Source organism: Motacilla alba, chromosome 6 (genome assembly GCF_015832195.1).
Source record: "Motacilla alba alba isolate MOTALB_02 chromosome 6, Motacilla_alba_V1.0_pri, whole genome shotgun sequence".
Taxonomy (NCBI): domain Eukaryota; kingdom Metazoa; phylum Chordata; class Aves; order Passeriformes; family Motacillidae; genus Motacilla; species Motacilla alba.
Genome location: NC_052021.1, coordinates 21,694,829 through 21,707,202, shown reverse-complemented (window position 1 = coordinate 21,707,202; position 12,374 = coordinate 21,694,829). Strand labels below are relative to the sequence as shown.

The window sequence follows — 12,374 nt, the reverse complement described above, 5'->3', positions numbered from 1 at the left end:
CAAAAAGTTTTATCAAGTCTGTATGCACATAAACCCAACCATTAATAACCCCATAAAACTCTGATTTCTTTGGGTAATTACAAATGGTAGTAATCGTCAGCCATGACTCAAACACCACTAATACGCCGGACTTTTGAGTGTCAGCTATCTAAATTCATATTTAGGAACAAGATGGAGATAAGTGACTTAGTTATCTTCCTTTTAAAACAAGAAAATATTCTGTGGGGCACATTTTCTGTAGATTTCTCAGTAGATATAAGCAGAGCTTGTAATGAGCACTACATTTAAGCAGTCACATGAACATGTTCATTTCTTATAATCTATTCTGTGAATGTTTATTACTGCATCCATTTCTGTACATTGCTGAAACCTTTCAGTTCAGTGTTAGGCTGGCTGGGAGCAGGACATCTGGCACTTGCTCCATGAAAGTAACTCCTAGAATTGTATTGTCCTCCTAAGCACTCAGTTTTTATAAATCTGAAATTAATTTTCCAGAAAAACAGTATAATGCTAACAGCATCCTTGCCAGTTATTTTGCAGTTAATCCACAATATGTAGTGTATTTAAAATGCACAGAGTGAAAACAACAACAGATAAACATATAAAATAATCCTATCATGGGTTATGTAACTTACTCTAAGGCTTTGATGTTCATGAAACTGATAATACAGGGAACTTGGTGAGAAATAAAGACCTCAATCCAGGGCACCAAATGTCTCTCATAGACTTAATTATGTAAGTATTAGCAGCATACTGCTTGTCCCTACTCCTTTGGTGGCTAGAAGTGCTGATACTAAAAATTTGTAAGGTTGTAACAATAGATTTGTTTGACTTTGATTCTGACCTTCCAGTGTATTTTGAGGACAGTGATTTTACATATAAATTGTATATTATTTGGGACATTGAAGTAAATCACTGAGTTGTGGCTTAAATAGTCTGAAATCATGCTATGGTCATATTTTTAAAATTAATATATTTGTCATACTGATTCCCATATGTTTGGGATAATTTTAAAGACTCTCATGTAATGCCTATACCTATAAAAATTTCTAATTAGGAAGTTTCAATTAAAGCTCATTTTGCTATACCAGAGAAGCAGTTTCCATTTCTGGTGCATCTTAAATTCATTCTACTTATTTAACAGTGTGAGCTTCTATTGCTGAAAAATATCTTTGACAAAAACATCTCAGGGTACAGAACTTGAGAAGATGCTTTCAGACTGGAGCAACTTCCCAAGTTTTTCATTGAGAAAATGACCCTTCCCTTGCCTGGCACACGTGACAACTGTTGATCAGAAGATCATAGCATAACTGGACTCCAGTGTTTCACTTTCAACTATTGCCAGGTACAGCAGCAGTAGAGGCCGAGGAGCCCTTCAGTTGCTGCCATAACACTGTCATAACAGATGGCCCCTGTGCTGCCTGTCTGCAGAGAAAACATGACAAGACAGCTACTTTCCATGGGCCACGTACATCCAACTCTGATGACTTGCCCAAGGAGACTTGCATGGTTTTGCCCATGCTAGGCAAGATCAGATGTGCCTAGGGTTTAAAAACAAGCGAGCTGGTGTGCCAAAAGCCAGTTGTCAGCCACATAAGAGGGTGCCCCTTATAACAGGATGCAGACACGTGCATTTGTCCACTTTCATCAGTCAATTCCCCAGTTAGACCTGGAGTTTTGCTGCCACTGGGTTTTATTCCTCCCTTTTAATTTGCTGCATTAAAAGACCCCTTCTTGATACTTTTCACTCACACGGCAGTCTCTGCAGTATTAATCCTAACATGAAAAAAAAAGTTTGAATGTGTGAAAATTTTGCATTTCTTTCTCTTTCAGGGAGTGTTAGGAAGTACCATGGAACTACAGCCATTATAGGCAGGCATCCAGATTAACCCAAGGACAGATATAAGGGGTATCAGATATCACTTTATTCCACCAAGTGCTTTGTCGGTGGCTACTGTCAATCTGTAGTATACAGTTGACTTTTCCAAGCTGTGGTGGTTTTGGCTGAAGTAGAGTAAATTTTCTTCACAGTGGCTAGAATGGGGCTGTGTTTTGGATTTGTGCTACAAACACAAGTGTTGGCATTTCAGGGATGTTTTAGTTACTGCTGAGCAGAGCTTGCACAGGGTCAAGGCCTTTTGTGCTTCTTCTATCAGCCCACCAGTGAGGAGGCTGGTGTTGCAAAAGAAACGGGGGGGGGGGGACACAGCTGGAACAGGTAATCCCAGCTGACCCAAGGGGTATATCCCCTCTACTTCCAAATCTTATCTTGTGACTGCCTTCCATATACCCGCTCCCTTTCTCCCATGGAGTCCTTAGTGTTTCCAGCTTTCCATCGTTTCCCCTCCAACTGGTTCATTTTGATCTAACAAACAGAGGATGAAGTCAAGAACAGATAAGCTCACAGGTTACTTTGCAGTTCTAATAGACAATGCAAGCAGAGAATCCAGAGCAGGGGAGGCAGCTTTACTTCTCTGGCACTCTGGGTGAATCCCTCCTGATTTTCTCTCTGTCTTTTAGTCAAGCACTTAAAGACACTGTCATTCAACAGTTTGGATATGGAAGTAAAATGCAACTGTAATGCTAATTCAGTTTATACTCTAAAACCCACCATCTGCTTTTTATTTTAAGATAATTCTACATGCAGTTTTAGTTGCCTGCAGTAGCAGCCATGGGAATTCAGGCATATGGCCACTACCATATGACAAAGTGTATTATCTAATAATTTCTAGCCTTTCTCATGTGTCCACTTGTGCATAAGGTACTCCAACATAATAGGCATCTTATCCTTTAATTCATTCACACACAATTCACTTGCAGTGAAATCTTTGGATATTTCTACTACCTCTGCCAGCTGTCTGCCTCACCCCATTTCAGCCTCAAAGGTTTGTGAAACTTGCATAATTCCCTTTTCCTGTCATGCTGAAGATAATAAATAACTGAATTCCCATGAGAAATGTCAAAACACTGGATGACATTTTACAGTCTTAATCTGATCTGCATAAAAGTAGAAAAATGTTATCATTTTTCATGAGTATATGGGGCAGATTTGTTACCTTCACCTGAATTAAATGTTTGGAACAAAATGTGTCAATATATGCACAATAATCTGGACAGCGTGCAATCTGTCTAGTTAAACCAAATGGCTCAATATTCTATGCAGAAAACAGGTTATGCTTATTTTTCTTGGGTGGGAGGAAAATATTATGGGTTCTGCTGAACTAGAGTTAAATACCAGTAGTTCCATATGTACGCACATGCAGGAAGGAACTTTGCTGTGAATGTGTAGCATTTGATAAAGAAATGTGTGACAGGAGAGGTCCAGATGTGCAAACATGCCAAGAGGCAGGCTTTTCAGCAGAACAAACCAGCTCAGTGAGCCCCCTAAGAAAGGGGCAGCAGGGAAAACGTGTGCGTGCATGCAAGCATGTACACACACGCAACAGAGATTTATATATCCAACTTAAGTATTATCTGTGAAACAGCTTAAGACTCCAGTAGTTACCCAGTTCTATTCCTTGGCTGGCAGGCAGTGTCCCTTTGCAGTGAGGGCAAGCCAGCTGGCATGGCAATTACAACTCTTGATTCGTGTTTCTTGCACAGCAGTAAGAGATCTTCTCCCTTCTATTACTTCCATGCTCTCTTGTCCCAAGCATACAAAAATAATCCATGTACCATAGGATGGATTTGACCTTTGATCTGTGAAAGATCAAAATTCTCCACCCCACCCTCCCATAAAATTGCTACCTTGGACGTTGGTTAAGAACTGAAGGTAAACCAGTTGCTTTAGAAAGAAATCAGTAATAAGCCCACTCCTTTTCATCTTCAGTACTGTAAAAATGAAACCCAAACAAGTACAGAAATATCCATAGGTTTCCTTAATCTCTTTATAAAGGATCTTTAGTCATATTAGGAGCTCATAGTAGCAATTCAAAAGCTAAATATAAAAGCAGCTTTTTGAAGTACTTATAAAGTCAGTAAGAGGCTTTTTATTTTTAGCATATTTTCCTGTGAGATAAAGATAATGAATGTAGAAAGCATCCAAACCCAAAATGAGATACGCAAAAGAGATCCCACGATCTGCACCAGGAGTGTTACAGAATCAGCATGTAGAGAGCAATGTTCTGACAACACCATCTGCTCATTTGTGCTGTTTTTTCCTATTACCAGCTCTCTTAATGTCTCATGCATGATTTTCTGTGGAAGTCAGGAGGAGTGTATGATTTATTTTGACATTAATATTTACCAGGCTGGTGTATGCTTAAAGTAGCCAAGATGCTGAGGATGTTTGCTCGTTTAAAAAGCCATTGAAATGGTTTTCCTTTTTCTTTGGAGACATTAACAAGTTATTTTGTCACTTCACTGTTACATAAAATTCATATCCCATTCATGTGGCATTCATTTAGGTAAATACCACTAGTTTTGCTCTTACTAGAGCTGTAGACTGAAAGAAAAATTACTTTGTTTTTTAAAAAGCTTGCTGGCATTTTACATTGGTCACTGAAGAACAGTGAAACAAAGTTTCAGGCTGTGAAACTTGAAGTTCTTTTCTATTAGCAATTTACCGGGAAATTAAAATGCAAGATACTCCTGAAAAACTCATTCTGGACACTGAAAATATGTTTGATTGTCCTTTCCTGAAACCTAAAAAAGGTATTTCACTTGCATTTATTAACATTTAACAGTTGTCTTGCAGATTCTGGGTAGGTAGCATTCCTGACATGTAGGGTTTTTTTAGAGTTTTGAAGCAAGTCTTACAAATAAGGTTTGTGTACTCTGTTGAAATACAGCAAAAGTGTGCACAGTCTGTGCATTTCAGATCTGTTGCATGACAGCATTACACTATGGATTGGTACGCTTTTCATCCAGAAACGGATTACAGAGCTGACAGATTTCTTAAAATAACCATTAGGGATGTGAATCATACTGACAAAAGCAAAGAAATCCCATTCAGAAAAGACATCTTGCCTCAGCCAAACATTCTCATGAATGTGGATGGTTATATATGATTTATACACAAAGGATTTTTTAAATTGCTAGGCATAGAAGCCTAAAATTTCATTTTTGTCATTAACAAAAGGACTACCAAAGTTACGTACCAAGTTGGTATTGATGCTATGCATGTACCAGAGAGGTTGCTCTTAAATAGCTCTGTGTTCTAAGATGGGGTCATGTATTGTCCCTTTAGAAGGGACACTGGTATGCCAGAGATGCACTCACAAGCATGAATAGCAGAGACAAAACTCAGTGTTTGTAATTCTCCTGCACAGGATTACATTATTTTTCATAGCAATTACTTTTCCTAATATTTAAAGGACAGAGGTTAAAACGAAAGAGCTGTAGTGCACTGGAATGCAGCTTCTGTTGGTTAGTTAAATTAATCCTGATGCCACCTTTTTTTTTTTTTTTAAAGCTTTGAGATTTTTTTAAAATTGATGTAGATATTTACTAATACATTAGAAGAAGCTATTCAAGATACAATATCTTTCATGTTTAAAACCTTTGGAAAAACTCATGTATTAGAAATGCATATGTGCTGCAAAACATTAACTCTGCACCTTTTTTTTTTAGGAGCTACAAGAAACCCTGAAAGAATTTGTGACAATGTGCAGTCTTAAGTGCTGCAGTCTCAGAGCCCTTTTTCTATTGCTGCTCTATAGGTAAGAAGTATTTGCTAAAAATAATATTTCTTCAATATATTATATCAGTTGGTTTATAATCAACTTACAATTAGAGACATATCTGATGAGGTAACAGGAGAATCTTGGCATTTGAATCTTGCCTCTTACAAAAATTAAAGAACTTGGGTACTAAAAGAAACACAGGACTGAGCTTCATGAATCTCAGCTGCCTTGATCAACAGATTTTTTTAATTGGAAAGATTGATGAGGGAGAAAAGCATGGAATTTATTAATCATATGAACCCTCAAATAAAAGATTACTGGGTACAAAGTGAGTATTGTATCAGATGCTTAACAAATTCAGATGGGCACATGGTCCTTGCCTGGAGCATAGTGCCTTGCCCTAGGACAGAAGGACACAGTCCACCTAGATTTACTACAAGTTTGAGATAGTAAAATCATCATTGTGAACTAAAAGCAGAGTATCTTAAAAAGAATTGCCTGTTTTAAACACTCTTTTCTTATTCTCTGTTATGAAATCGTGAAGTCTTTAGGAAATCTGAGTTGCTTTACACTGGAAAGTGAAAATGATCCCCTCTGACTACACATAGCCCTTCTAACAATACAGCTGCCATGACAAAAATATAGAAATAGAGCACTTAAAATATATTCCTTCTATAAAAATGGGCAAAAATATTCTTTAAGTAATTCCAATAAGAAAACGCAAGCATGGACAGGTTAAATATTCTCATCACTACTTTCATCAGAAGTATTTAAAGTCTGTGAGCCAATTCTTTATCTAGAATTGCCTAACCTACTTCATCTCACAGCAGATTCCCCAGGATACAGTTCTAGCTGAGCTTTAACTCAGGTGGGTGTGCAAACACTCCTTTAGATAAAGCTTTCTCTTAGTGGTGGGAACAGGTGGAAAAGTCCCCTGAAAATAAGTTTAAAGCATCCACCTCCCCCACCTTCTCCATTCCTATGGAGAGGTCTTTCTCCAAAACATGCACTTGCTCTAATTCCACCTTCTTTCCTCATCAGCTGTGACTTGCCACAATATAATGAGTAGATGACTCATGGCTTAGCCATAATAAAACACTGCTAAAAGACCAACAATTTCAGAAGCACCTAAATAACAAGGAGGCAAAATTCCCCCAGGGGCTCAGCCTGTGATACACATTTCATTAATATCAGACAGACTTTGTGAACCCTCTTACAGCTTCATCTGGCTGTGAGTGTCCAGAAGAACAGGCAGTTCATTCCTGAGCTCATCCATGGGGTTGAGTGCACGCACAGCACCTGTGTGAGTGCCTGGGTACAAGTGCACAGCATTGAGCTGATCTGTCTGGGGTACCCAAATCCAGACACAGGCTGAGAAGCAGCTCTGGCCCTTGGTTATCTCGCAGACAAGATTGGTTACAAAAATGCATTTTTCCAGTGCAAAAATCAGGAGGGGTTTGTGAAAGTGCTGTTTAAAACAAAAACTATCCTGCTTGGCACTGAACCAGAGAAATATTTCTAAACAAAACCCAAGGGCTGAGGTGCACCCAAAGCAAGGCCTGTGATTTTTCGCCAAGCGGTACCTTAGAAATTCCACTTGGAAAAGCTCTGCCGAATGTGTGAAGAGAGTTTCTTTTACTGAATAATTTACAGTCAGTAATGGTATGGGGTTGTTGTTTTCCTTTCTATCTGTCCCTGCCTGAATGGCACTTCTTCACTTCACTTAACATTACAATCAGAACATGGCCTGCTTTTTAGTATTAAAATCTATATGTGGGGAGTTGCCTGGATGATTTCTTTCCCAGATTTTTTTTTTTTAATAGTAATGAAAAAATTGATGCAAATTGATCATTATCAGGAATCAGCTTAAGTAAATGCATGCTATTTGGTCTGAAGAAGGGTTCCCATTTGTTTCAGATAGGGTCTTTTTAACATAAAGAATGTTAGCCTAGGTTCATGGAATCAGAATTCTATGAAATATTCTTCTTTTTTTTTTGCCTGAACTCAAGAGCATTTATGATATTTCACTGTTTGTTCTTGTGCCTGGTAACATGATGCTAATTTCAACCTCACCATTTAAGGGAAAAAAAATGGTGACAGTACTGTCTGTTTCAAAGCAGAGAATTAATCAGTGACGTAGATTTTGCTACAGTTTATCTGCAAAGACCATATAAACCCCCATATCATTGAGCAAAGGTATGAAACCAGAAATAACAACTTTATTTGCATCTGTAAGCCCTTTGCCTGTCAGTGAATTGCCTGAAAAAAAAGCTTTTTTTATTCTTGTTTTCCTGGGGGAGTGTTTCAAAAGCTTGTTCAAACTGTATCTGGCATTTTGTTTATCTTCTTGCAGTTCTAAGGTGTTTCTGTCTCTTTCATGATTTCGTGATCCATATCTTCTGACAAAAAACAGCCAGAAAAAATATTCTCATACATGTGTCTAGACTGTACTTATGCCTAAATAAATGATATATACTACTGTTTAGGGCAAATCTTCCCTTTTTCCCTTCCAGTTACCCCATTTTGTTGAGACACTAACTTGAAAGTACCTTAAATAACAAACAGTTGTTGCACCTTTCAAGTTTAGCCAAACCCATAAAAATTCTCAGTTTTTGAGCATAAGAATGACTTAGGAAAATGAATAATTAAAACTCTGCTTTTATAAAAACAACTAGAGGACATTGAACCTGATGAGTTAAAGCATTTATTTTGCATTGACAGCCCAGAACAGATAGATATTCTCAGCTGAAAAATAATTATATACTCAGGTTTTTTTTCTGTAAAAGCCTGTTCACGCCTCAGTTGCTGGAACACCTGCTGCAAGGCAATTCCATACTTAAATGCATGCCAAGGTATTTCACATAGGTTAAGAAAATGGAGGAACTTAAACAGCTCCCCTTAACTATGAAACATAAATATAACACAAATATTGGTTAGAAGCGAAGCTTAGATGCATCAATGAGAAGATGCAGATGCGTAAGTGGAATGAGTCTCATATTTTCCTTTGTGAATGTGTCCAGCTGCGAGCTCACCGAGCCTGAGCTGGGAATAGAGCATGTGAATCAAAGAGCACTGTAAAGGTAACAGGGCATCATCCCTTAAAACAGAGAAACCCCAAACTGCTTAGGGCACGGAACCTCCGTAGGTTCCTTATCTTTCACCGCAGGCTGCTAACAGCACACGCTCACATTTAGGAGGCCTCAGGTTCCTTTCACTTGTTGGCTTGCTGTGCTAGGACTTCTCTAAGGTTTAGTGGCCAAACAGCACACGGGGGACCACGCCTCATTAATTCACAGCCTCAATTACAGCACAACAGCTTTCCCAGGCTTACTTAACCATCAATCTCCAAAGACCAGTGATACGAGGCTACACATCATGTGTTAATGAGGAAAATTATGAATTAATGAATTACCACAAGTAATTTAAGGGAAGGACTTCCATAAAAATTTTGAAGATATATTTTGGAAAATAGAGTTAATGATAATGAACCAGACCACTCTGCAATTGCATATTGATTGGCAGAGTAATGATATACCCTAGCAGTAGAAAAGAAACAAGTTTTGCTTTAACATTTCACAACGTGTAAAACTTATTCAAGAACAATCCAGTAAAGCTGTGAAATTAAGCTCATGCAGCTCATTGAACACTTAGCTAAAATTTATATGTAAATTACAAAAGGAGAGATATCTATTCCAAGTACAGTATTTAAGAAATTAATTACATTCAAATGCATTTCCAATTTTAACACTTCTATGCAACATAAAACTGGCCTTCTTATTTATAGTCACATCTCAACTCAACATGACCCTTTTTGTTCCTTTAGGAAAAAACTTAGAGGAGAAACTTCCCTTATTTCAGTGCTGGTATTACTCAAGGGTATACTTAAATAACAACATCATTCTTTGGCAATACAGAAATAAAAACCAGGGAAAAATAAAGGAAAAAAACCCAGATCATTCAAATAGCTAAGATATTTGTGTTATAAGGCAGCTAATGAAAAACAGCTACTTCTGTGGCAATAGGGTCTGGTGAATAAAAAATTATGCAGCAATAGCAGCTTTTCAAGCCAGTGGACACCACATTTAAAACCACAGTGTGATTCGGCCATGTGCATTCAGTGAGATCGTCTTAGCCTTTAAGCTTTTCCAGTTTAAGATACTGGATTATTCCTAGTGTCTCAGTGTCCTGACAAAACAACTCAAGCTTTCTCGGAAACAGCAACATTAAAATGAAAATATCGAGCTTTGGAAAGCTCCAAGAGACCCAGAAATATAATGCAGAAGAGAAAGCAGAGTTTTCAGGAGCAGCTCCAGAAAGAACTGAGACTAAGAAATTCGGTGAGGATTTAGCACTATAAGGGAAGACCACAAAACACTGGTAGCTCCTTACCTAATGGTTTATGCTTTGATTCTTCTCCCTAGGAGCAAATCACCACAGCTACAGCTCTTGCACCTCCTGTAGGAGGGCTGGTCACTTTTAGGGGCCAGTAATTCCCAGAGCAAGGATTAAAAGCTACAGCCCCTTCTCCTGGTGTTTATATAGGTGTCTGTTCTCCATCAGCAGAGACAATGCCTCTGCCAGCTAGGCTCACTAATGCATTTAATTATTTGCTTCTCACCTTCATAATTCATACCCCACCTTTCTGAAATCATTGTGAACAAGTAGTTGCTACCATCTGTGCTGTAATTTCTGAAGAGCACACTCTGCTCATGGTCTTAGGGTGCTCATCTTTGGGGTTAGGCAGAAAGGGTTTGTAATTATTTATATATAAATTCTATGGAGTGTATGTGTAGCTGTTTCTGAGCAGAGGAAGTACTTGAATTCTCATTATGCTTCACTGATTTTGCTCAACAGGATTATTTCTGTAGCCTGTTTAAAAATTGTGTTGTGAAAGCAGGATTTTAAGAGTGTTTTTATGCACTAGTCTCTGAGGTTGGTTTCTGTCTCTGAGACCTAAATATAATGTATTTCATTATGTAAAAAGAAGCTTTATTTTAAATGATGAAACAAACAACCAGCATCCCTTCCACATTCCTAGATTATAACCATAATGCCCTGTTTACAGATAAAGTATTAAAGAAGATTGTTTCTCAGATGGAATGTTAAGAAATAATAGACTTTAAGGTATAAAAAGAAATAGACATAGACTTTAAGGTATAAAAAAGAAATAATAAACTTTAAGGTATAAAAGAGGGTTTTTTTCCAAGAAGAGACAAACACAGATTATGAAACCTGATATTTTTTGAAATGTATTTTTTTTATTATGCCCTTTAAAAACATCCTCATTTTCAATTTCTTTTAGGTCAATGCAAATTCCTGAAGCTGAAGGAAAAGGTGAAATTCTACCTCCAACAATACAAAAAATAATAAAAGGGTACAACAAGTATCTACGCCCATTTTTTGATAGTAAGTAGAAAAGCTCTTTCAATAAGATGACTCATAACATAATGTGGTGTCTAAAATTCAGCAGTGAGAGCAAATGGGTTTTTCTGTACTTTTTTCCTCTGATATCTGACAGCCACTGATCTGATTATATATGTTCTGTGATATAATAAGATAGAGTTTAATAGCTTTTGTGGCCCAAGGTGAAACTTGTATTTTCCAAGTATTTGCAAGCTAAACTTCCAGACTGTTAGAAAGCTTGACTATCACTGTATGTGTCTTCATGAAATGAACTGTAACATCTTACCTATTTAAAAGTGTAATTTCCTCTAATTTCCTAAATAATAACTATAAAAAGCTTTGATTAAAGATTTGAAAGCTTTATATATCAAGCTGTTCATAACAGCACAGGCAAATCTTGTTACTGTGCAAAGTACTGTGTGCCTCAGCTATAAGATTGCAAGAGAATTCTTTAATAAATGTTTCTTGCCTCAGGTCTTAAAGGTCACTGAAAAGATTTACTGAAAATTGTGGGGGGGAAATGAATTGAAAAGAGAAAATGAATCAAAAATGTCAGTTCTCTGCATCAGAAACCAATGGTCACCAGATTGGAAGAGCCATGTAGTCTTCTGCATCAAGGCTGATTTTACTGCCCTGCAGAGCAGTCAGACACCTGAAATCTCAGTGAAAAACCTTCTTATTTGAGTCAGGCTTTTGGATGTATCAGAAGTACTGAGGAGTTATGAAGTGGCATGAAGAACTTGTCCTTGAGAAAGTACACAACACTGAAAAAGAAAATATTCTGAATGTTGAAAAGAAGCTCAGCATCATGTATCTGTCAGGAAATAAGCTTGTAGTGTGAATGCTAGGAAATAGATCTTAAGCTGGATGTTTGGAAATGTTAGAGGTATGAGTGCAAATGAAATATTTTATATGCCTTTATATCCTACTTAAAAAATTATTGACTAATGAGTTTCTAAGACCATACTGTTACCTCTTGCCATCCAAATACCTGGTTCAGTATGGATGCTCCACATCATGTGCTGTTTCTGGATCCATATATAATAATTTTAAGATATATCTGTGTTTTAGATTGAAGAAAAAGGGGAAAACTATTTCATCAGTTTGTTTTTATTGTAATTATCTTAGCTGATGATAAAACTGCTATAAAATATTTAATGCTCTAAGGAGGCTGACAGCAAAATAAAAGTAACTTTAATAAATAAACTAACCCTTCCTCATTGGAGATGATGCATAATGTAAAATAACTGTGTTCAGTGGCCATTAATATATTTTATTCATTACCTCATGATAGTACTAGAGATATGTTGGCACTGCCATGATGAGTGTACTCGGGTAGACAACAGA

At 37.3% G+C, this 12,374-nt stretch overlaps 1 protein-coding gene across 2 annotated transcripts in view; it reads left to right on the top strand.

Moving 5' to 3' along the window:
- Positions 1-12,374, top strand: part of LOC119702784 (gamma-aminobutyric acid receptor subunit pi-like) — a 45,721-nt gene that overhangs the window by 2,898 nt on the left and 30,449 nt on the right. For both annotated transcript variants that reach the window (XM_038141384.1, XM_038141383.1), the window contains exons 2-3: positions 5,572-5,660; positions 10,927-11,030. In XM_038141384.1, coding sequence (XP_037997312.1) covers positions 5,605-5,660; positions 10,927-11,030 — 160 coding nt within the window. In that variant the 5' untranslated portion in view covers positions 5,572-5,604. The remainder of the gene's footprint in view (positions 1-5,571; positions 5,661-10,926; positions 11,031-12,374) is intronic.